Source organism: Cydia pomonella, chromosome 6, assembly GCF_033807575.1.
Source record: "Cydia pomonella isolate Wapato2018A chromosome 6, ilCydPomo1, whole genome shotgun sequence".
NCBI classification, from domain to species: Eukaryota; Metazoa; Arthropoda; class Insecta; order Lepidoptera; family Tortricidae; genus Cydia; species Cydia pomonella.
In genome coordinates this window covers 898,685-921,224 of record NC_084708.1, presented here as the reverse complement: position 1 = coordinate 921,224, position 22,540 = coordinate 898,685, and the positions used below count along the sequence as shown (strand labels likewise).

At 37.2% G+C, this 22,540-nt stretch overlaps 1 protein-coding gene across 1 annotated transcript in view; it reads right to left on the bottom strand.

Moving 5' to 3' along the window:
• Nucleotides 1–22,540, bottom strand: part of LOC133518617 (rho GTPase-activating protein conundrum) — a 165,476-nt gene that overhangs the window by 109,486 nt on the left and 33,450 nt on the right. The window contains exon 2 of the mRNA XM_061852289.1: nt 20,156–20,291. Within this exon, the coding sequence (XP_061708273.1) occupies nt 20,156–20,291 (136 nt within the window). The remainder of the gene's footprint in view (nt 1–20,155; nt 20,292–22,540) is intronic.

The window sequence follows — 22,540 nt, the reverse complement described above, 5'->3', positions numbered from 1 at the left end:
CAACTGAGGAAGTACCTCCACTTTACAGAAAACAGCAGCCAAATAACACTAGACCCTACTCATAGTGTTGTGTTCCTGCCGGTGAGTAAGGTTTCCAGAGCTTAACGAGGGGCGGGAGGGGGTTAGGGTCGGCAACGCGCATGTAACTCCTCTGGAGTTGCAGCCGTACATAGGCTACGGATACTGCTTACCATCAGGCGGGCCGTATGCTTGTTTGCCACCGACGTAGTATAAATATATATATATATATATATATATATATATATATATATATAACGCGTGTGATTGTTTGTTTCCCAAGGTCAATTATCATGCAAATGCAGCAATACGATAACGTGTGCAGCTATTAGCAGAACGTACAATTATGGGTAATATAGTCTTTGCAACCTCTTCCCGTTTCTTTCCACCGCTTACTTCCGTGGCCTTCTTGGAAGACTACATAGTAATAATACATTTTAAGCGATGATTTTGCGTCTACAAACTATAATTTCAATATTCAGGGAGGAAATTGGGGACTGTTTGTGTGGAGAAGCAGGCGGCCGTCCTCCAGAAATTGGAAGTAAATATAGAAAATTCCGTTGAAATTATTCTTTCATTCATACTTAATTTTATTGATTATCTATTTTAAACAATTAAAATTTTACTAAACATACGACAGTTTAATTGTAATATGTGGATTGGGTTTTTGTAGACCCGAAAAATACTTGAGTATAAAACCGTACACAGTTATACTAGAGGTTCTGACAGCTATAGACCTCGTGATAAGATTGATAAGCTTAAAAATTTTTAAAACAAAAAATACTTGTTGAATCATTATCACAGCGTACTCACAATGGTCTTAAGTGCTATAGACGCTAATGGCACTTAAGTTCTTCATGCCATTTTTCACAATTTTGAACATATAAAAAAACGACAGAAAAATTATATCTAACTACTGAACCTGCTCACATTTCACAAGAATCGGTTTAGAATTGAGACCTGTAGAGGAGAACATCAGAGGGCCTACCACGAACCACGTTCAACGTGTTGCCTCTTTGTCACACTTGTAAATTCGCTCGTACGTGTGACAGGGAGACAGCACGACGAACGTGGTTCGCGGTAGCCCTTCTGGAAATACGAAAGCAGTTTGCCCGATTCAAAACGGAGCCCTTCGCTAACGCTTCGGTCAATTACTTTATATGGCGAAAACTTTTATTAAAAATCTGGGGCGGCGGTTAAGAGAGCGAGGTTTGGGTCCCCGTTCTGGCTCATACCTGGTCCAGCAAATATCATTGGCGGTACAACGCGGTAATGCGGCCAGTATTTTTGCAACTTTTGCGCCGGGTACGTGTCGTCTCGGGGATTAAGAGGCTGTCAATACCTAAAGCGCGCACACTGTCTATTTGTATCGGAGTAAATGAGATAGCACTGTCGCATGTTACTGGGCCTGGGCAAGGGAATAATAAGAAAAATATTTAAATAAAAAAAAGTGGACCACGGTTTAGATATAAATGTTTTGAAATTGTGATTTTAAGACCAATCTTTGCAATTATTTTCTATCGAGCCGATTTCGTTCAATCGTGTATCGAATACAACCACGGTCTTTGAAATATAATTAATATGAACATATATTTTTCTTACTTGACTAAAACAAATAGTCTTTCTTAAAAAACTGTTTAAGTAACATCAATTTCAAGGACATTGGGTGTTGACAGCCTCTTAACGGGGAGGCGTAGGTAGTGTTAGGTTTTTGGACAAAGCTTGTTGCGGATTTTATGTTGTTTATGACGAAGCCTCTGGCGGATTATCACTTATGTAAATTGGACGAAGTTTGTTGCGGATTCTTTTTTGTATCTTTATATGAAACAGTCTGTCAAGCGATATCCGTACGTAGAAAAAAAAGCGGCAAATTTAAAAAATGTAGGCGCTAAAGGTTATCGTCCTATAGAAAATTAAAAATTCGCGCCTTTTTCTTCTAACTTATTTGGGCGACTTCAGTTGCTTAACGAGCTGGAGAGTTGCAAGCATTTATGTACTCGTAAATTAGTAAACGAAACAGTACGTTTATTGAAAAAACCTTCAAATAAATTGAAATTGCCTACAGCTAATGAGTTACGAAATGAAACAGTAGCCACAATTAAGAACAAGGATTTCCGACTAGTTGTAACTATCTAATTTACATATCTGGTTAGCTAGTGTTCTATTTTCGTATGATTTGACACCCTTGAAGTTAAAATACATTGATAATGTATGCAAATATAATAATACAGCTGTCTCACTACAGCACGCTTCTCGACTCTGACAGCCTATTCTCACTATGTATATAATACGAACACAAAAGGTGTAGAATGGATTTTTTTGAACAGTGCCCCTAGTGTAATTTAGTCGATAGCGAAACGTGACGTACGCGTTTGCGTTAAGTCTCATTTTGTATGGGTTTTTGAACAGCGTGCCAAGCGGGACGTTTTGGAAAGTCAAAAATCTCATACAAAATTACACTTAACGCAAACGCGTACGTCACGTTTCGCTGTCGAAAATATTTACACTAGGAGTACTGATCCCTTTGTTTGACATAATTATAGTCAGATTATCATTAGTCATAACTCTGAAACCGTTCACTTTTCAGGACTTTCCTATAGATAGGTTAGGTTAGGTAAGGTTTGTTTTAAGGCAATCCTGAAAAGTTACGCGTTTCTGAAAAAAAGCTAATTATGACTAATGAAAATGCGGACAAACAATATATTATGACTTAAAACTTTATGGGAAACATTAGAGACCCGTTTTCAAATTATTAATTATGGAGACGGTCAAGTATTCCTAGTTCACCCTAAGAATCTGTGCAATTTTACAAGTAATATTAGCAAGCACCATTACTGAGTTACATCACCCAATTTTTACATTACATTATTTTATAGCAACCCTTGTTTTTAAGTATTTATAAATGAAAAAAAATTGCAGCTTATTACTCAGTAGAAGAGTATTACATTTTTAGGAGCATTCTATTGTTAGATAGTCTAGGAATAGTGTCCTGAGCCCTAAACTAGGCAAACCTGTCTTATAGGGATCAGGGAACCACCGCTATTTCTAGAAATGCAGCAAAGGTTAGTTGGGTACACAAATCTAAAAATTGGATAATCATTTTGCTTAATTATATACGTATACAATATCAGCTATTGTTTGTGACAACATTTTTTATAGTTTAGCAAGTATCAACTACCCGTATTATATATGTTTATATATATTTACTATTGGACTATTACTATTGTTTATTATACTGTTAAGATAATTACCTAAAAGTGTGTTGTGTGTTTGTATAAATGTTTATATACTATATAATAATATATCGTTGTCTAAGTAGTAAGTACCCACAACACAAGCCTTATTGAGCTTACTGTGGGACTTAGTCAATTTGCAAAACACACAGTAACTCATACACACGGGACTTAATCGCATATTCAGTTTTACGTCGGAAACGTTGGAGGTAAATTAGAAACTTAATACGCGATTAAGTACCGTTTCTATTAGTCAATTTGTGTAATAATGTCCTATACTTATAACATATTTTTAATTAACACATGTTGCAAAACGCAACTGAAATTAGCGGTCGCGCTCCTATACTGAATTAAAATAGTACGAGAACGCCTATAAATCGTGTCATTCACGAAGACGCACGCCTTGACTCGTATAGGGAGCGTGCATGAACTGTAGGAGGCAGCACAGGAACCGTCAGATTTTTGGCGCGAGGCGTAAATGTGATGTTTATTGTTCCGATGTAGCCCACAAGATGGCAGAACCTACTATGCACAAGAAAACACGTGACGTGTAAATGTACATGCTTATGGTTCCGATTCAGGCCACAAGATGGCAGACCCTCCATCGCGGACGGTCCCTATTGTCATGTTTTTAAAGGTTACATTCGACGAATCTGCGCGTCATCGTGGATGACACGAACTATAAGTGTGGTGAGTGGTGACAGCGAGTGGTAATGCTCATCTGTAAAATTAGCATAGTTGAATGAAATTGATAGGTGTATATTGTGTATAATTTACATACTATGCGTCATCAATTTATGACATATTTATTGTAACTATATATCGTAAATTGCGGACATTTTTGGGGTTGAAACTCTAGGTCCGTGGGGTCCCAGCGCGCACAAGTTTTTTGGAGAAATCGCGAAACGTCTGGTTGACGTAACTGTTGACCGAAGTGCTGGCAGCTTCCTCGCACAACGTATCAGTATTGCGATACAACGAAGAAATGCCGCCGGCATCCTTGGTACAATACCTCAAGGGCCTATTTTATATTTAAGCTAGTTATAGTAATCCTCTGTATACAGTGTGTCCCTAGCCATTGGACAAAGCCGAAATGTACATATGCATTAGGGTATTTAAAACCAGTGTACAAAGTATCATAACAACCGGTGTAGCGGTTTCGAAGAAATTAACAAATTACCATTTTTTACTTTGGAGCAGCCTGTATGTGTAAGTAGCTCCTAAGGTAATATCTTCAAAGAATAGTATGGAACCTTCTTCGACCTTTTTGATTATCTTTTTTATTTATGACACTAATAAGCTTCTGACTTTTGAACAATGTCATTCATTATCAAATATTTCGAACAAATTGTCAAAAACACTGCCAAAGATTAACACAGCGTGTTTCTTTTTGTTGTCGATTATTGCAAATAACTTTTGTTCGATTTTTTTTTTCTTTTGTCCTTTTGTTTTGTGGTTTGTCCAATGGCTAAGGTCACCCTGTATATCCATTATGTATATTGTTATTGCAAATAAAGTTTGCACTCGCAATATTGTAAATGCCTAAATGTATTGAACATTGCCTACTCGTACACTTACCTTGTGAATGTCGTTAGCATGTATTTCGGAACTAAAGGCAAATAGGCAATTAATGTGCGATGGCTTCAAGGCGAGTGAAAGACAGAAGGCCGAGGCACTTTTGCACGGCAAGGCGATGTTACACAACCACACACATACGAGCGTGTGTGCCGGACATGCCTTCCGATCTTAAGTCTTATGTGGAAAATATCAATTCTCTAGACAATACGATATGAACCGTGGCATTCGGATATATCGGAACGGCCTAGGTGCTCATAAATATCTGACCACGCACTGTGAATGTCTTGACAATAGAGTCATGTTCAGATATATATAATGGCGACTGTACAAAATGAATTTTATTGAGAATTGGAACATGCCTTTAATTAGGAAAATTAGGCTTTAAAGTGCATTTATTTTAAACATTTATTCTTAAGGCATACCTACCTATTAAAAAACTTTGTGACCCTTATATGTATACCTCTACGAGCTGCAAAATTGCCTGAGCACATTACTATTAGTTTCCGTGCAATTTTGCAGACGATGTAACGTTTTATTTTGAGCAATATTATAAGTACTTTACCTTTAGTATACTCATACTCTTTTATTGGTAAAATATACAATTTTACATGTCAGCAATAAAATACTCAGTTGAAATGAAATTAAAAATTATTTACTTGATCTACATTCGTCCATTAGCCATAAGTACTCTGCGTGGTGACTACATAGGTCATACTGAACAACTTTTTTTTTTTTCGCGTTTTCGGCATTGGTCCCATAATAAAAGTTGTTCAGTATGATCTACGCAGAGTATGACTGGTGATTAAAATTTCAACCTGTATACATATGTGTCGAAGTCTAGTCAAAGGTCTTTGTCGCTTCTTACCATAACGACGAGATTCGCTTATATCTTTACCCTAATAACCTACCGAAGCGTCCTTATGGCAAACGACAAAGTGAGGCTTTTTGCTTGGAAACGACACATATATTATACCTATCCTTGTTAAAGATTCATACATTTTTCGCACCAAAAATACCTGAATGATCCTCATGTCCTGAGACTCCTGAATCTATCTGGTCTTAGATAAATTTAATTCCCTTTAGAGTTTACTAAGAAATAAATGAAGTTATGGAAATATCAGTTCACGCTCCATCTTCTAATTAAAATCCTAAAACATGATGATTCCACCACACCAAACAACTGACAACTTGATAACCGAGACGAAGGGAAATGGTGCGGAAGAAATTGTCTTTTACTTTCCCGGTCACACAAGACGACCGACTTATGACAGGTTTTCTATCGCATAATGGAGACAAAGTAAAGCTAATACGACATGTGACACAATAGATCGTAAATCTTTACGATCGGAGGTTATCGGAGAAACAATTTGCGATACAAATTAGATTTGCCACAAGAAATCTATCTCGCGCTAACTTATTAACAAGAATAGACTGCACGTGTGTGGGTTTTTAATGAAAGTTCCTTTAAATAACTTGATAAAATCGACATGGCGTTATGTTGTAATCAAACGAGTGTAAATGTGATCTCGCTTTGTGTGGTAGGGCAGAGCACAGCGGATGTCATTCCAGATCTAGAGCAGACCCCGACTGAGCAAGTACCACCACCTTACAGAAAACCGCGGCCAAATAACACTAGACCCTCATAGTGTTGTGTTCCTGCCGGTGAGTATAAGGTTGCCAGAGATAAACGAGAGTGCGTAGCTTAGAGTCGGCAACACGCATGTAACTTCTCGGGAGTTGCAGGCATACACAGGCTATGGAGACTGCTTACTATCAGGCGGCCCGTATGCTTGTTTGCCACCAACATGGTATTAAAAAATGCGCCTAAAAATTTATTTAGTATTTTAACGCGGATTATAATTTGAAATTATTTCATTTATACTCAATTGTTATTTCTTTTTTCCATGAATTGATGATACCAATCGGTCCCTAATACAAAAAAGATAAAATAGTTTATTTCAAGTAACTAGGCATATTACAATGCGCTTCTGAACGTCAAATAAAGCTACGCCGGCTCTAACCCTACACATACCTACCCCTGAAGATTTCAATCCCTCCAAAATTGGACCCTCCTCCAATTATTCACACACATCTTTTTAAAACATTACATCTTATAATTACCATTACATTAAAATTACCACTTCATCTCCATTGTAAAATAATAAATAAAAATTAAAAAAAAAGGATAGGGATGTTTGTATTGAACTTGAAATATTAAATAAATAAATGTTATAGGACATTATTACACAAATTGACTAAGTCCCACAGTAAGCTCAATAAGGCTTGTGTTGAGGGTACTTAGACAACGATATATATAATATATAAATATTTATAAATACTTAAATACATAGAAAACACCCATGACTCAGGAACAAATATCCATGCTCATCACACGAATAAATGCCCTTACCAGGATTTGAACCCGGGACCATCAGCTTCATAGGCAGGGTTACCCACTAGGCCAAACCGGTCGTCGATTTGGTGCATGAATGGTGTTAAAGATTAAATACGAATTGACATTGATCTTAAAATAAATTGATATCAATTGGGTGTAAAATTGATTTGATTGAATTGGAGTGCGTAATAATTATGAAGTTTAATACCCAAGGTGAACCGTACTTTATTTTCTAATGGCGTCCAACAAGGTTGTGTATGAAATAACTAGTTCCATTGCTGGCTAATTATATTCAAATTTACTTGTTGTAATAAGTGCCTCTGTTATAAATTGATCGTGACAAAACTCTGTGGTGTTATCTAATATGGATTTATTGGATACATTTAGCTAGAATACTGTTAGCTTAAGAGGAAAGGGGACGACCGCTTCTCCATACAAACGTAGTCCCCATTTTCCTCTCCGTATATTGACATTAGGGAAAATATTTTACATAATTTGATGTATATTAACAATAGCTATGCCCCTACGTTTGACTTTTTTCGATTTTTTGATTATTGTACAAATTAGGAGCGAAAAGTTTTAATAAAAAAATTTAAATGCTCCTAATTCTTATATTTATAAAAAAAAACGGGCAAGTGCGAGTCGGACTCGCGAACGAAGGGTTCCGTACCATTATTTATAAAAACTGCAAAAAAAAATATGTTTGTTGTATGGGAAATTTTCACAGATAATGTATTTCTGTTGCCGCTATAACAACAATTTTTGAATTTTGAATTTTGGCTCCCATACAAACATATTTTTTTTACCGTTTTTATATAAATGGTACGGAACCCTTTGTGCGCGAGTCCGACTCGCACTTGCCCAGTTTTTTTAATTCTCAAGTCTTCCGGATTCTCCCTACGTAGTGACCTATAGTGTTCATCGTAAACGCTTCGTAAAGTAGCGTCTGTTTGTCTGTGCACCTCGGAATGCTGACACAGATCAACATAACAAATTAACACGACAATCGGCCGCTGTCCCGTTACGAATCTCATTCCGATGTAACGGGCTCTGACATACTGCGACTGGCCGGCTACCGTGGACGTTGAAATTCGATTTCTCGTCTTTATCGCACTTGCAATAAACGATAGTGATGCAGATAGACGATCGATGTCGACGAGATTTAGACGTGTGTTTGAAGAAGACATCAACGGGCTTGTCCCGTCAGCTGATATCAGATTAGATTTATATTGGTATATGGGCGAATGAACTCTTAAGCCACGGATGTATTAAGGACAATTGTCCGATGACACGTGTCGTGTGGCCAGCGACGTCGGGTGAAGTGCCGCCGCGACGTTGCCGGACTTCGCTCGACATGTCGGGCGACATCATATTTTATACAGTGTGCCCCTAGCCATTGGACAAAGCCGAAATGTACATATGCATTAGGGTATTTAAAACCAGTGTACAATGTATCATAACTGCCGGTGTGGCGGTTTCGAAGAAATTAACAAATTACCAATTTTTACTTTGGAACAGCCTGTATGTGTTAGTAGCTCCTAAGGAATATCCTCAAAGAATATTATGGAACCTTTTTCATCCTTTTTGATTATCTTTGTTTTTTTTTTATTTTTTTTTAGGATCACCAACAGACAATACATCAGAGAAAAAATAATCTGTAGCTTACATAACATTAAGAGTAGATGTTTGTCCAATTATAGGTAACCACAGCTTATTCCAATATCTTTATGACAAAAACACTGCCAAAGATTAACACAGTGTGTTTTTTTTGTTGTCGATTATTGCAAATAACTTTTGTTCGAAAAATTTATTTTTTTATCTTTTGTTCTAGTTAAAAAAATATTAACGTCAGAGCATTTCTGAGAAGTAACCCTACGTGGGATTTCAGGGTTTGTCCAATGGCTAAGGTCACCCTGTATATGTGTAAGGCGCGCAATGTCGCCCAGAGCAATGTAATTTTTTTGTACAATAAAGTGTTTTACTACTCCTATTTCAATAGACGTATAAATAAATTCTTTTTTCTCAGACTTTCAATGAAATGTTAACATGACTTACTTCAAATTAGATCCAGAAATACCACGTATCCGGTGCGATAAGTGAAGAATATATGTTAAAGATTGTCATAGCCTTACACACCTAGGCCTGTAAAGCAATCTTCTTTTGTTTTTAAACGTCAAATTCTGACACAATGTCTTGGCATTAACTATAAAATAATAGTAGATTCGTAATTTATGTTTAGCTGTGTAAATCTACAAATAAAATAAATTTTATGTTCATTGTAAGTTTGAGAAAAGCACTATACATATCTCGGCGAGAAACGGGGTTGCCGGCCGCGTATCCCTATCCCTATCTATATCTACTTGTCCTGCAACCCTTCGTTTCCCGGCCTGTATTATTAATCCTACTATTATATCATTTTTTTACAAACGATGTGCTCTTAACAAATCTAAAATTTTGACAAATATGTACCTATTAATTTGGAAACGTGATTTCGTAGCAACTCCAGATACATCTTTGGTAACGTCAGAGACGCCAAAAATGTCGTTCTAAAAGCGGTAACGTCAGACATGTCAAAAGTGTCAAACTTGATTACTCTCTTGAAGTACTCTATTACTTTACCTCTTTACAGCACGATTTTCACCCATTCTTTCGAGGTGGCGAGGTGCTGTAAAGAGGGCATATATGGGTCGACCGACTGGACGCCGTCCTGTTGGTCATCCTAAGTATCGGTGGGCGGATAGAGTGGAGGTAGATCTCCATATATATATAGGGTTGGATAACGATCGGTAGCGAAGAGCTGGCCCACACCAGCCACACACACCGTCCCCCAAATTACGGCCAATTGAACTCCGTACTGGTCGGTGGGGAGCGACCCGCGACAGCCGCCGCAGCCGAAAGGCGGAAGCGGCCCCTCATACCCCCTTGACGGGGGGTATCGAACGTCGTCCAGTCCAGATCTCCATGAGCTCGGCGTCAGTGAAAACTGGCGTGAAGCCGCGCAGGACTGGGTAAAATGGCGTGCTCTTGTGTTGGAGGCCAACACTCATTTTGGGACATTGCGCCAAATAAATAAGTATTACATTACCTAGTGCTATGAATAGTTTACAATTTGTAGAAACATACCTGGAACAAATAAGAGAATAATTAGTAAGCATGTAAAATCACTGTGAGTGCGATACATTTACTATGCAAAATGACTAATTAATGAACGTCATAAGAATTTGCATCTTGCATTTGCATCAGAAAAGTTAAAGATATAGTTTATTTGCATGTTATGTCATATGTAGATGTATAATAAACAAGAGTGTACTTAAGTTGTTTTAGAATTAAAAAGAAGGTAAGCGATCTTGACGTGTCTTTTCATTGAAAAATAAGTCCCAGCAAGTATGTGACAATTATACACTCGTAACAATTATGATCATTTACATTCTTTTGGCTTCAAAATTAAATAGTTACTAGATTTTAAACCGTTTTTCAATAAAAAGTTACGTTAAGATTTTAGAAGTTACGTTAAGCGTTTACCCTTTTTCTCATGTTAAAATAAACGAAGTATAGCCGAAACAGTGCAAGATTTACATTAATCAATTTTTTTTTTATATAATTATACATTAAGATCTACATATAAATAATAATAAAAAAACGATATTTAAACTGACATGATAGGGGTTTCATCTATCATCTGTCAAAAGTGACAGATCTGATTCAGAAATGTCACTGCTGAAAGTTCACAGATCAAATCCATAACTGTTTCCAAATAATACATTTAAATCAGATTTGGGCTAGGTGTAGATAGGTACTTAATGCATAATGATATGATTCACAATAACTGTTTTCTACAAATTTCACAAAATTACTTTGTAACCTTTACAAAATATTTATTATCTCTTAAGTAGTAGGTATTTTTTTCATCCAACTCCCGTTCCACGATAATAAAGTTTTACCATTCCAAAATTGGGTACATTATTAACGCGAAAAACTTGTTAAACATGTACACTTGTAAAATTATTTATTCTTCGATAATAACTCAAAATTTGCACTTCCACCGGACATTAAGAAATTCCTCGCGAATCTGTTTCGAGAAAGTCAAGAGTCCGGCTCGGCCTACCTGTCTCATTTCAAACATTTACAGAAACGCGAGTCGAATGCTAAGGAGCCCATTATAAGTATGAGTGGGAGCCACTAATACGCATAGGTCTTTTACGTCGTTTACTCTTTGCCATTTGGGCCGGGCAACTAATAAGACAGAGCACATGTGTAAAGTGTATACGGCATAAGTATTACAAATTGTTGGCAGGCAGACGAATCTCAAACAGGGGTTAATTCATAATACAACCTTTCCTTTTGGCCTACGAAAAAGAAGCGGGAGTGCCAACAACCTGCGAAAATAAAGCAGAATAACCGAAGATTTGGCTACTGCTCTGTAATAAAACCGTTTAAAGAACCCTGGTGTAGATAAAGATAGTTTATTTTTCGAGTAGGCATATTTATTATAATTCGCTTATGAACGTCAAATAAAGCTACATCGATTTCAGCCCTACTTATACCTCTGACCCGAGAAGATTTGAATCCCTCCTAAATTGTAGGAACCCTCCCAATATAGGACCGGCAATTTTTTTTAAGCTAGAGCTTTTATACTGGATTATTCAAAAATTGGACTTAACCCACACGCTCATAATGAATGCGTACACGCAGCCCCGGAATGCGGCCCAAGGCTGCAAGAAAGTCGATTGTTGGCCATCGGTTATTGATGGTGTTGATGTCAGAATACGTTATGTAAGCGAGCGATGACACAGGTTGATTGTAGACAAAATATGATTTTGGGCAGATTTCTTTGAACAATCATTAATTATGAAGAAAAAAAAGGTTGGGTGTGGTTTTTTCTTTGTTAACAACATCTTAAACATTAGCAATTAGAATACATTTATTGTCTATTTATGAAAATATTTAAAAGAAATCATAAGTTCATAACTATGTATCAAGTAAGCGCAGTGTTATTTGTACTACGTTTCGAATAATGACTACTCATGGGATTTTCAGTAATTAGAGGGCACATTTCTTTTGTAAACTTAAAAGCACATGTATATGCAAGCACATGTTTATGCAAGCACATTTATATTTTAGTATAATTTAGTTTTAATTTTAGACTTAGTTTAATTACTAGCGTACGCAACTCTATAAATGCTAAATCTTGCTACTGTTTATTTTACCTTTTTGTCCATTATCTAGCGTAGAAATGACATCTCACCTCTCTAGCGATAATCTGTAATTATATATTCTTATCCTTCTGTGCACACATGTTCAGAGTTATGCTCTAGATCTGAACTGTATGTCAATACTGTAAATCCGCTATTGTCTGTAACTTATTTTGTGAGCGAAATAAATAAAATAAAAATGTATACAAATAGTTTTGTATACATTTTTATTTATGCTATGACATAGGAACCAAAGGAATTCAAAAGGCTACCCATAAGCTCCATCATCCGACACATGGAAATGGTCAAAAAGGCTCTTGAGTAGCTAATGGGTCTTTCCTTAGGGGGCAACTACACAAAAGATCCCTATGGGTCGAAGTGTATCCGCAAGGGCCCCCGGTAATTAGAAGATAAGATAAGATGCTATGACATTATTTTATGCTGTAAGTGCACCGGTTGTTTCTTTTGGAGATTTTGATGCAAGCGAATAACGAATTACTCTCAAAGGAGTCTACTTTGCACTGGAGGTTCTTACCTCTAAAATCTTGCTTAGGTTTTTAGGCGTAGTAGGAGATTCAGTAGGAGTTTGATTCACTGAAATGAGCATTTGAGAATGACCGATGTAGTCTGCTTCTGAGAGAGGTGACCCTCCCTGCATACAATCAGTCTATGCAGGAGGGTCACCTCTCTCTGCACCTGACTGTACAGACACAATACATCCTCTAGCCTTCACGCTATACCTGTCTTAATAGTCTTGAGACACATCCCGCGACATTTTTACAATTGGTTTTACAATGAGACAAAGCATTGCTCAAGGCAGGAAAGCTATTGTTTCAAATGTCAAATGTTTACTAAACGCTAATGGCATCGCTTTTGTAAAAACTAGTCCCTGTGCCAATTATCGCGAATAGGTTGCCAAAGCGGATCCTAGCACCGTAAGTATAAAACCATTTTTTTTATTCCGGAAGAAATTTTTGAGAGAAAATACTGGCACAAGAAACTCAGAACTGTTTATTAATCATCTTAAAAAATACTTGATATATAATCCTCCTCATCGTTTTCGATGACGGCGACCCTAAATAAACATTACAAACGTTGTCCAGCGTGAGCCCTAATGTGGCTGGCCAGGCCGAACTTGCACTTAAATAATTTATTGCACGCATGACAATAATGTTGGCCAGCTGCGTTGAGTTGAACGTGTACACGTAGCAGGGCTTAGGTCTCTCTTTCCGACCTTTCCGTAACTGGCGTTTTATGTCTAGGCTAGTGAGGCGAAACACATTAAAATCTTACAGTTTAAAAGACGATACATAAGAGAAGGAAAAAAGAACGAAATCTGACTGTTTAACGCAAAATAATAATTTGATTTGCTTTCTTACCTGAACTGTTTCCTATACTAATAATTAAGTAATTACTGACTTTACTTACCTAGTCGAAGCAATAACTTAGACGACTATATTGAGTTATAGTTTTTTAGTTAAGACGAAGTGGGGGGAGGGGGGAGTCGGCTTACAAAGCGCAAGACAAAGCATTGCACAAGGCAGGAAGGCTATTGTTAATGTCAAGCCCATTGCATCGTAACCAGTTTGGCTTCTGTTTGGGATGAGGTCAGAACCGGATGACTTGGGCAATAGAGTAATGTCTAATGTATTTCTGTTCTAATCTATGGTACAATTAGCATCTGACATTTTCTACGGATTAAAAAGATAGTACTTTTTTTTATTTGTAGAAAAGTTAGCCCTAGTTTTTTGTAAGGACATGTCATGTAATTAAATGTTCCATTTTTAGTTCAACGTGGGGATATGAAATATCTGAATGTACCTAATGAATTGTAGAAATCTGTATTAATTAAAGTTATCCTGAATCGCATTTAACTACACTTTTATTACTCACATACCTCCCACAAAAATGCCTTTATACAGAAATATTTCTGTTATTCTTAAACATTATCTTACGGCAGTTAAGATAGTTGAAAACAATCGAGTTCAGAAAATGAGTGTGCGAATGCGAAACATGCATTTCGCGTATTTGAGTACCGTTTTCGAACCTGATTACAGAAAACGTATATGTTTGTATGAAAAACAGGCGTTATATAAGTAGAGTTGTGGCTTTCTTGATAATGGAAAATATTCTCGAGTGACATAGGGACAGATGGACAGACGAGCGGATGGACGGACGGACAGACTAACGGAGGGATGTGTATGCGAATTTATAAGGGTTCCGTTTTATCCAAATTAGTTACAGAACCCTAAAAAACAACCTTGTCTGTATACCTAAATTTACATTAAAACATTAAGTTTAAAATGGGTTTAAGGTTGTAAAACCAGTGCACTTTGTGAAAAACGAAATGCAGTTGATTTTGACCGCAATGTGTTTCAGGCCGATGTGTATTTCGAAATCGTAATGTACGTATTTAAGTCCTAATTAGTATTTGATCATATTTGATTCAAGAATATATATTTTATGACGCTGACGGATTCAAAACTGAAGTTATGGTTCATGAATTGAAGAAAAAATGAGTAGACTAACAAACTACGCAAAATGCCCCCCGGGCCGGATACATTTAAATATTAATAATATTTTATTCGAGTACAAATACCAAAGTAATATGCTTCTATCAGCTGCTCTTTCACGTCCAAAGGCCATTCTGATTTGGATGACATCTGCCATGAAAAATCTTAAACCTTGACCTGGGTACGGACGTAGTACTTTTGGAAATTCATGGTGAAATGCCTAAGGCCAAGACCGAAATCCACGCGGGCAAAGAGGGCTTAGTTACAAATATCCGATGTCATAGTTCATTGAAAACGGTCATTTTAGAGCACGTGAAATATATATCCCATAGCAGATAGCATGCGAGTAATGGCGTGCGTCTGACGGATGGCGTGCAGCCAGAGCGATCGGAACGGAAGAAAGTGCAGTCGGTTTCGTTCTCTTTGGGCCTATTTCTCGAATTATACATAAAGATAAAGATACCTAGTTTATTTTCCATGTAGGCATTTACAATGCGCTTATGAAGTTATGAACATCAAATAAATAAAGCTATGCAGGGTCTAACCCTACACCTCTGACCCGAGGAGATTTAAATCCCTCTTAATTATAGGAGGGTATCCCAATATGGGACCGACAAGAAACTCGGGAAGAAACTAGAGTAGTATTATCAGAGTGTTCTCATGAAAACGAATACAATCTATCAGTTCGCGGAATAATAATAAAATAAACAAGCCTGACAAAAACAAGCAATATAGGACATGTGCACGCCGTGACTCGAGTGACCTAGAGCAAAATTAGCAAAAACAATTTTATATGAACTTAATTTCGCTCTATTTTCGTAACTGTATCTGAAGCTATATAAACTAAATACAGGCATAGATCCTTATGCAACCACAGTTGCTGTGTTTGTACTTACAATTTTCCGTCACATGGTTTGTTCGCTAATCCTGGATAATACACAATAATTTATTAATGTAATTTAATAATCGAACTATTTAATGACTATAGGTTGCTCAAGATATTTTTGGTAATCATAGAAATCTAGGGCATTAAAATAGGAAACACGCCATAAATCTACAGAGTTATTGGTTTGAAGTGAGATATTATGGTCATCAATATTAAGTAGGTCTAAAATATAGTTTTAATCTAATAGACCAATAAACGCGGAGTAATTTAATATATAATACTAACAGAAATATGTAAATTTGAATACTTACGGCATTTTAAAACACGCAGCAACTTTTAACACTCGCACTTTCCCGAACAACTTGCAACGTAACATAGATAAAAATACTGTGGTTATGTCTATGTGGTTGAAACATTTTTTAAATATTGTCACGTTGGTATTCTGTATTTTAATAAATGTTTACACCATATCTGTGCAGCCCTTCACAGATAAGAAATAAAAAACCGCATACACTCCGTTCGCAACTCGAGTTGCAACGATCATTTTAGAGGTGCGAAATGTTGAAACCTTAGTTGCTGGAATCATGTGAGTGGTTATCTTATTGTAAGTACAAAGTTTCAGAGCAATCTAGCTAGTCGTTTCAAAATGAGAGCGTAACTACTTTTGTATGGAGAACCGAGCTTGCTGCACTCTTAAATAAGAAAGCCTCAGATCACTTATTTTTGTGTGTGTCACATGTGATCTGAGACTTTTTAGGAATCCGTAGCCAAATGGCAAACGGAACCCTTATGGATTCGTCATGTCTGTCTGTCTGTCCGTCCGTATGTCACAGCCACTTTTTTCCGAAACTATAAGAACTATACCTACTGTTGAAACTTGGTAAGTAGATGTATTCTGAGAACCGCATCAAGATTTTCACACAAAAATAGAAAAAAAAAAAAATCTGGGGGTTCCCCATACTTAGAACTGAAACTCAAAAAAAATTTTTTTTTTCATTAAACCGGTGAAAAATATATCTATGGATAGGTCTTCAAAAATGATATAGTGGTTTCTAATATATTTTTTTTCTAAACTGAATAGTTTGCGCGAGAGACACTTCCAAAGTCGTAAAATGTGTGTAACCCCCCCCCCCCCCTGTAACTTCTAAAATAACAGAATGATAAAACTAAAAAAATATATGATATACATTACCATGCAAATTTCCACCGAAAATTGGTTTGAATTGAACGAGATCTGGTGAGTAGTTTTTTTAATACATCATAAATGTTACGGAACCCTTCATGGGCGAGTCCGACTCGCATATGGCCGTTTTTTTTACTTTACTGCCCTAGATATGTACCTAGTATACTATTGACTATTGTACCACATCATCCTTTATCATTTTTTTTTTGCCTTTTATATGTACCTAGTATACTATTGACTATTGTACCAGATGTGGTACAATAGTCAATAGTATGGATGATGATCCTTTATCATATTTATCGTCATAAACCTAAACTTCCTCTTTCACTCTTATCTTAAACCTCTAAAGAGTGAAAAAGACATTAAACATGCGCAGGCGACTGACCCGTCTTGACATTCCGAGAAAGTCAAGTGTATTGCGAAAATCGTGACAGGAAAATAAAGATTGCGACACCCATTCAGAAAAAACTGGCTTTCGGTAAAATGTCAAGTGCTTTTTACGAGGATCGTTGACAAGGGTACCGGATATATTTAAGTAAATAAACATTTATAATATGTGTACCTTAATAGTTGTTATTTATAAGTATTTATATTTTATATTGCCTTTTGATAATTAATTATTTATTATTATCTGTCACACAAGTCGCGCAGTATGCCGTTCCGCTCACCTCACTGGCTCCACAGAAAACCAGCGCCGTTGACAACGCTTAGTCGTGCCAACTGCAATGCTGAGTGGAGACCATTTCAGCCTCACATCCTTATCTGTTCTGTACTATTCAACTTCCACTGTTTCTTTTTTTTTTATTCTTGTTGTTGTTAATGTATTATCTTCTTTGTAATAATTGATGTGTTGTCTGAATAAATATAATTCTATTCTATTCATTTAAATTTGCCTCCGTTTTGAAGATTTTGAAGTAAAACTTGATCTCAAGATATTTCATAATTAGATCGAAACGACTGGGGTGATTTTTCAATATATAACGAGATAAGAAATTATTTGTATACCTCAATTGGTAAGTAGTATATTAATATTACTTGCCAATTGTGTTATACCTATTAAGGTATCGTACGGTCAAGGAATTTAATTTCCTACCCATTTCGTACCTTGTCACAGTGACAAACAACATGAAACTCGCTAGAGACCTCATACTATTGTCACTGTGACAAGGTACGAAATGAGTAGGAAATTAAATTCTTCCACTACGATTGCATACGGCCTGGTGCAACCTTAACGGTTCAATAGCATTTGTCTGCCGTTTAATGGATGTGTCGTTTCACGTGGCCTTATAAATAACTATATAAATACTCAAGTTTCATAATAAAATAAGTAAACACTGGGGCGGCATGGCCTGCATTGCAAAATGAGCGCTGGTCGGCCTTACAGGCATGCTACCCTTAACGATTTGATCCGCCGCGCCCTCAGCACTGCCTCCCTTCCCGCGACGTTGGAGCCGTCAGGTCTCTGTGCAGCTAGAGACCTGATGGCTGCACTCTCGTGCCCTGGAGCTTAGGTCGCCCTTTGGCGTGGGACGCCACCTGCGTTGACACGCTGGCTCCGTCTTACGTGGAAGGGTCGGCTCGGAAGCCTGGGACTGCTGTGGACCAGGCCCAGACCGCCAAGCGCCGCAAATACGCGTTCTTGTCGAATGAGTATGAGTTTGCGGCGCTTGCAATGGAAACGCTAGGCCCGTGGTCGTCCGACACCAAAAATTTTGTCAGAGAAGTGTCAGTTCGGCTGATAGGCATCTCGGGCGATCATAGGGCTGGCGCTTTCTTTGCCCAGAGACTAAGTCTGGCGGTGCAGAGGGGTAACGCCGCCAGCGTTCTTGCGAGCTTGCCGGAAGGAAGTGATTTGGGGGAGATCTTTTATATTTAGTTTTTAGTTTTAAGTTGTTTTGTGTTAGCATAAGTTCGATTTATTTGTTTTAGTTTTAAATTAGTTAACATAAACAATGTACTTGTATATATAGTAAACTCATTGTAATTTTATGAATGGAATAAACTGCGCCATTGATACAGTCAATATTTACATGTCATTTTCCTTTTGTGTTATCTTATCGGACATATCTTATCTTTTTCATAATTATGTGTGCATTCTGATAATCAGCTGATCATTAGACAAGGAAACGGTAATCTGTCTAAAATGAGGACTTTGGAGAAATTTCTAGATAATATACTTCTATTGGGTAATGTAGTCAGAATATTATATATACATACATAGGTTATGATTCCCAGGGCCAAACTCTACACTTTTAGTGCAAGGCCTGAGTGGACGCTCGAGATGGGCGTGCAGCGGGGCGGGGCGTGCGGCGTGCATATTAAACAAATGCAAACATATAGGAGCGGCCTTAGTGCACGCTGCTCAAATCACTTGTGAGCCCGACGCCACGCTGCACGCCCCGCCGAACGCTCCGCTTCAAACGTCCACTCACGCCTATAACCGATACAGTGATGTGAGTTCCAATATCATTATAACCATATGTTGTATGTATATAGATTGACAGCAAAAAAAAAACTTTGAACAAGCAGGTAAACCGGAATAATGTATGGAAACAGTATGGTAACAACCACTGTACCTACATACTCGTATAAGTAGATTTTCATCGTCATCCGTATGTCGCTGGCTGAGCCGGTCCTCCTACTCGGCCCAGTAGGAGGATCACTGTTTTTTTAAACCTAACTATAGTAACAATGTGAGCCATGGTAATCGGTATGCAAGTATACTGTACGTTTATGAAGGATATCATTACAAAAACAGAAATAAAAAAATATATTATAGGACATTATTACACAAATAGACTAACCCCCTAGTAAGTTCAAGAAGGCTTGTGTTGTAGGTACTCAGAAAACGATATAATGTATATGATACTTAAACACCCGAGATTCAGGAACAAATACCCGTAGTCATCACACAAATAAATGCCTTTACCGGGATTTGAACCCAGGACCAAACAGAAACAAAACAAACAAATGCCATGCAGAATTGGCTTGGTCAGAAGTTTATTCAAGTTGATCCAACTTAACACAAGTTGTAACTAATACAGAAAAAAAAAATTTACACCTTTAAATGGATTCTACGACAAACTAACATTCGCGCGTTGTAGGGTATTCACCGTTCCTAACAACGCCATCTACCAGGATATTGGGTAAACGTTACCTTCATAAAGATTATCATCGTCGTCCGTAAGCTGTTGGCTGAGCCGGCAAAGGTCCTCGTACTCGGCCCAGTAGGCGGCCAGCACCGGGTCCGGCGCGCGGGGCAGCGGCAGCGCCATTCGGACCTCGGGGGATACCTGAAACGGACGAATTTTTAATTAATAATATTGATTGGCGAGTTTGTAAAAAAACGGATGATTATAAAGATTCAGTGAAGAATGCACTTCTAGCAGGTACCCATTGAGTATGGTCATCGTCTTGCCCAAGAATGTTGCCGAACTGTTATACCGAGTGCGGCCTGTAACCGGAGCAAAAAATTAAACTGTAGGCTTTACTCCTGATGCTGACCAACATTTGTTCAGCAACTTTTAAGAATAACTTTTATTTTGATTTTTACAACACTTTAAAGTTCATTCTAAGACGCAATGTATTGCGAATTTTGTTGAGTTTAAAGCATGACAATCAACGTCAATTACACTGATGACAGCGTACATTGAAGGTAATATTTAATTTGTATGTAAAATAGGAAATCTAAAGAACTTATAATTTTCAAAAATCGCTGAACAGTTGGTAAGTGTGAGGATAGGACAGCCTACAGTTAAATTTATTGCTCGTGTAGGCCACACCCGGTATGTTATATGTAACCGTTATATAATACTAACTAATTAACTGTAAATTTAGGTGAATTTTAAACAAACATATATTCCCAAACTATTATTAATACCTGATACATCCTAACCTCTAAGTCTAACCTCTAACAGTACTATGTCTTGCATGTTTTACCGCGTGCTAAAAGCAATTAAATTGCCTTTAATGTTCTTACAGTGTGGTTCCGAATGAAGGACCATACTTTCATAGATAAGTGAAAACCTATTATTTACGAGAAACCCTCTCTATTTTTTTTTGTTATATAAAGATAGGCAGGCGTTTGACCACGATCTCACCTGATGGTAAGTGATGATGCGGTCTACGATGGAGCACGCTTACCTATGAGATACCTATTTACTCTAGCCTTGAGGAGACCCAGATTGTACTCATGCGGAAACACAGACTCGGGCAGGGCATTCCACTCCTTTTCAATAATATTCCTGACAATTCATAAAAATCTTTACTCTTTACTTTTTTAAAGCGTAACCCATAAATATATTATATTATGCTGAAGAAATCGACATGAAAAACAAAGTGATTTGTTTGTGAAACCGTTTTCTCCCTAAATGGAAATTTCATCAAAAATGAACGTGCGTTCTTTTAGGATCGCAAAGCTATTCTAACCTCTTAAAGTGTGTCTGTTTATTAAGACTCACGCTGTATAAAGATGAAAGTTTATCCCGAAATAACGGGGAATCCCGTTACGCAGTCTTCAACGCCACGTTCCTTATCGACCGATTAGCCACTGGCATTGAACGGTTATTTATGACTTGTTTACTTACTTGTACTTGTATTTACTTTGGACATGAAGTCATAGGCAACGGCATACTAAGATACAAAATAATATATCTTAAAGGCACAAGGGAGTGTATTCTCAATTTCCTATTTGCCCCATCGCCACACCGACCTCAAAATTCAAAATTCAAAATTTTATTCTGCAAGTAGGCCTCAAGGGCTCTTTTACAAGTCAATACAACATTTACAGTAACATCATATAGTGACATGAAAAATACATAACAACATTTTATAAATACAACAGCCAATACCTGGGTAAACATTACATTATAATAATCTTAAAATAAATAATTACTACAATACAATAGAGATGTATAGTCTCTATGGTTAAAAACACATTAAATCTGGAGATGTAAAAGGTCCCCAATGTCAGAGTACTAATATTAATAAAATTTGGAGGTGTAAAGTCTCTCCAAGTGTCAGAATAAAATTTATACTAAATAAATAAACCGCGTCTGGACTGTTAAACTAGCAGTCTCATAAACTAATGCTACATTCTGTACATAACTAGTATGTACCAAGTCAAGTATATTATACAATATGACAGAGACGTATAGTCTCCACGGTTAATACATTAAGTTTGGAGATGTATAAGGTCCCCACGGTCTGAGAAAAATAATAATACACAATAATAAGATTTGGAGGTGTAAAGGTTCTCCAAATGTCAAAGAATAAAAAAAATAAAAAATTGTATGAAATACATATTTCACGTCAAGAGACTGTTAAGCTAACAGCCTCCGCTATGCATGAGGCGGAGCCAGATGGGAATGATTTATATGAACCTATTCCAAATGTTCATACACCCATGAGGGGCCCGTGCCATCCACACTCAGCTCTGCAATATATGCCCTGGTTAATTTTGGGACCCCAAATTCTTTTGTGTCCAGGGTTTCGCCATGGCTTTCGCATGTAAGCCACAAATCCGACAAATGTCATTCACATA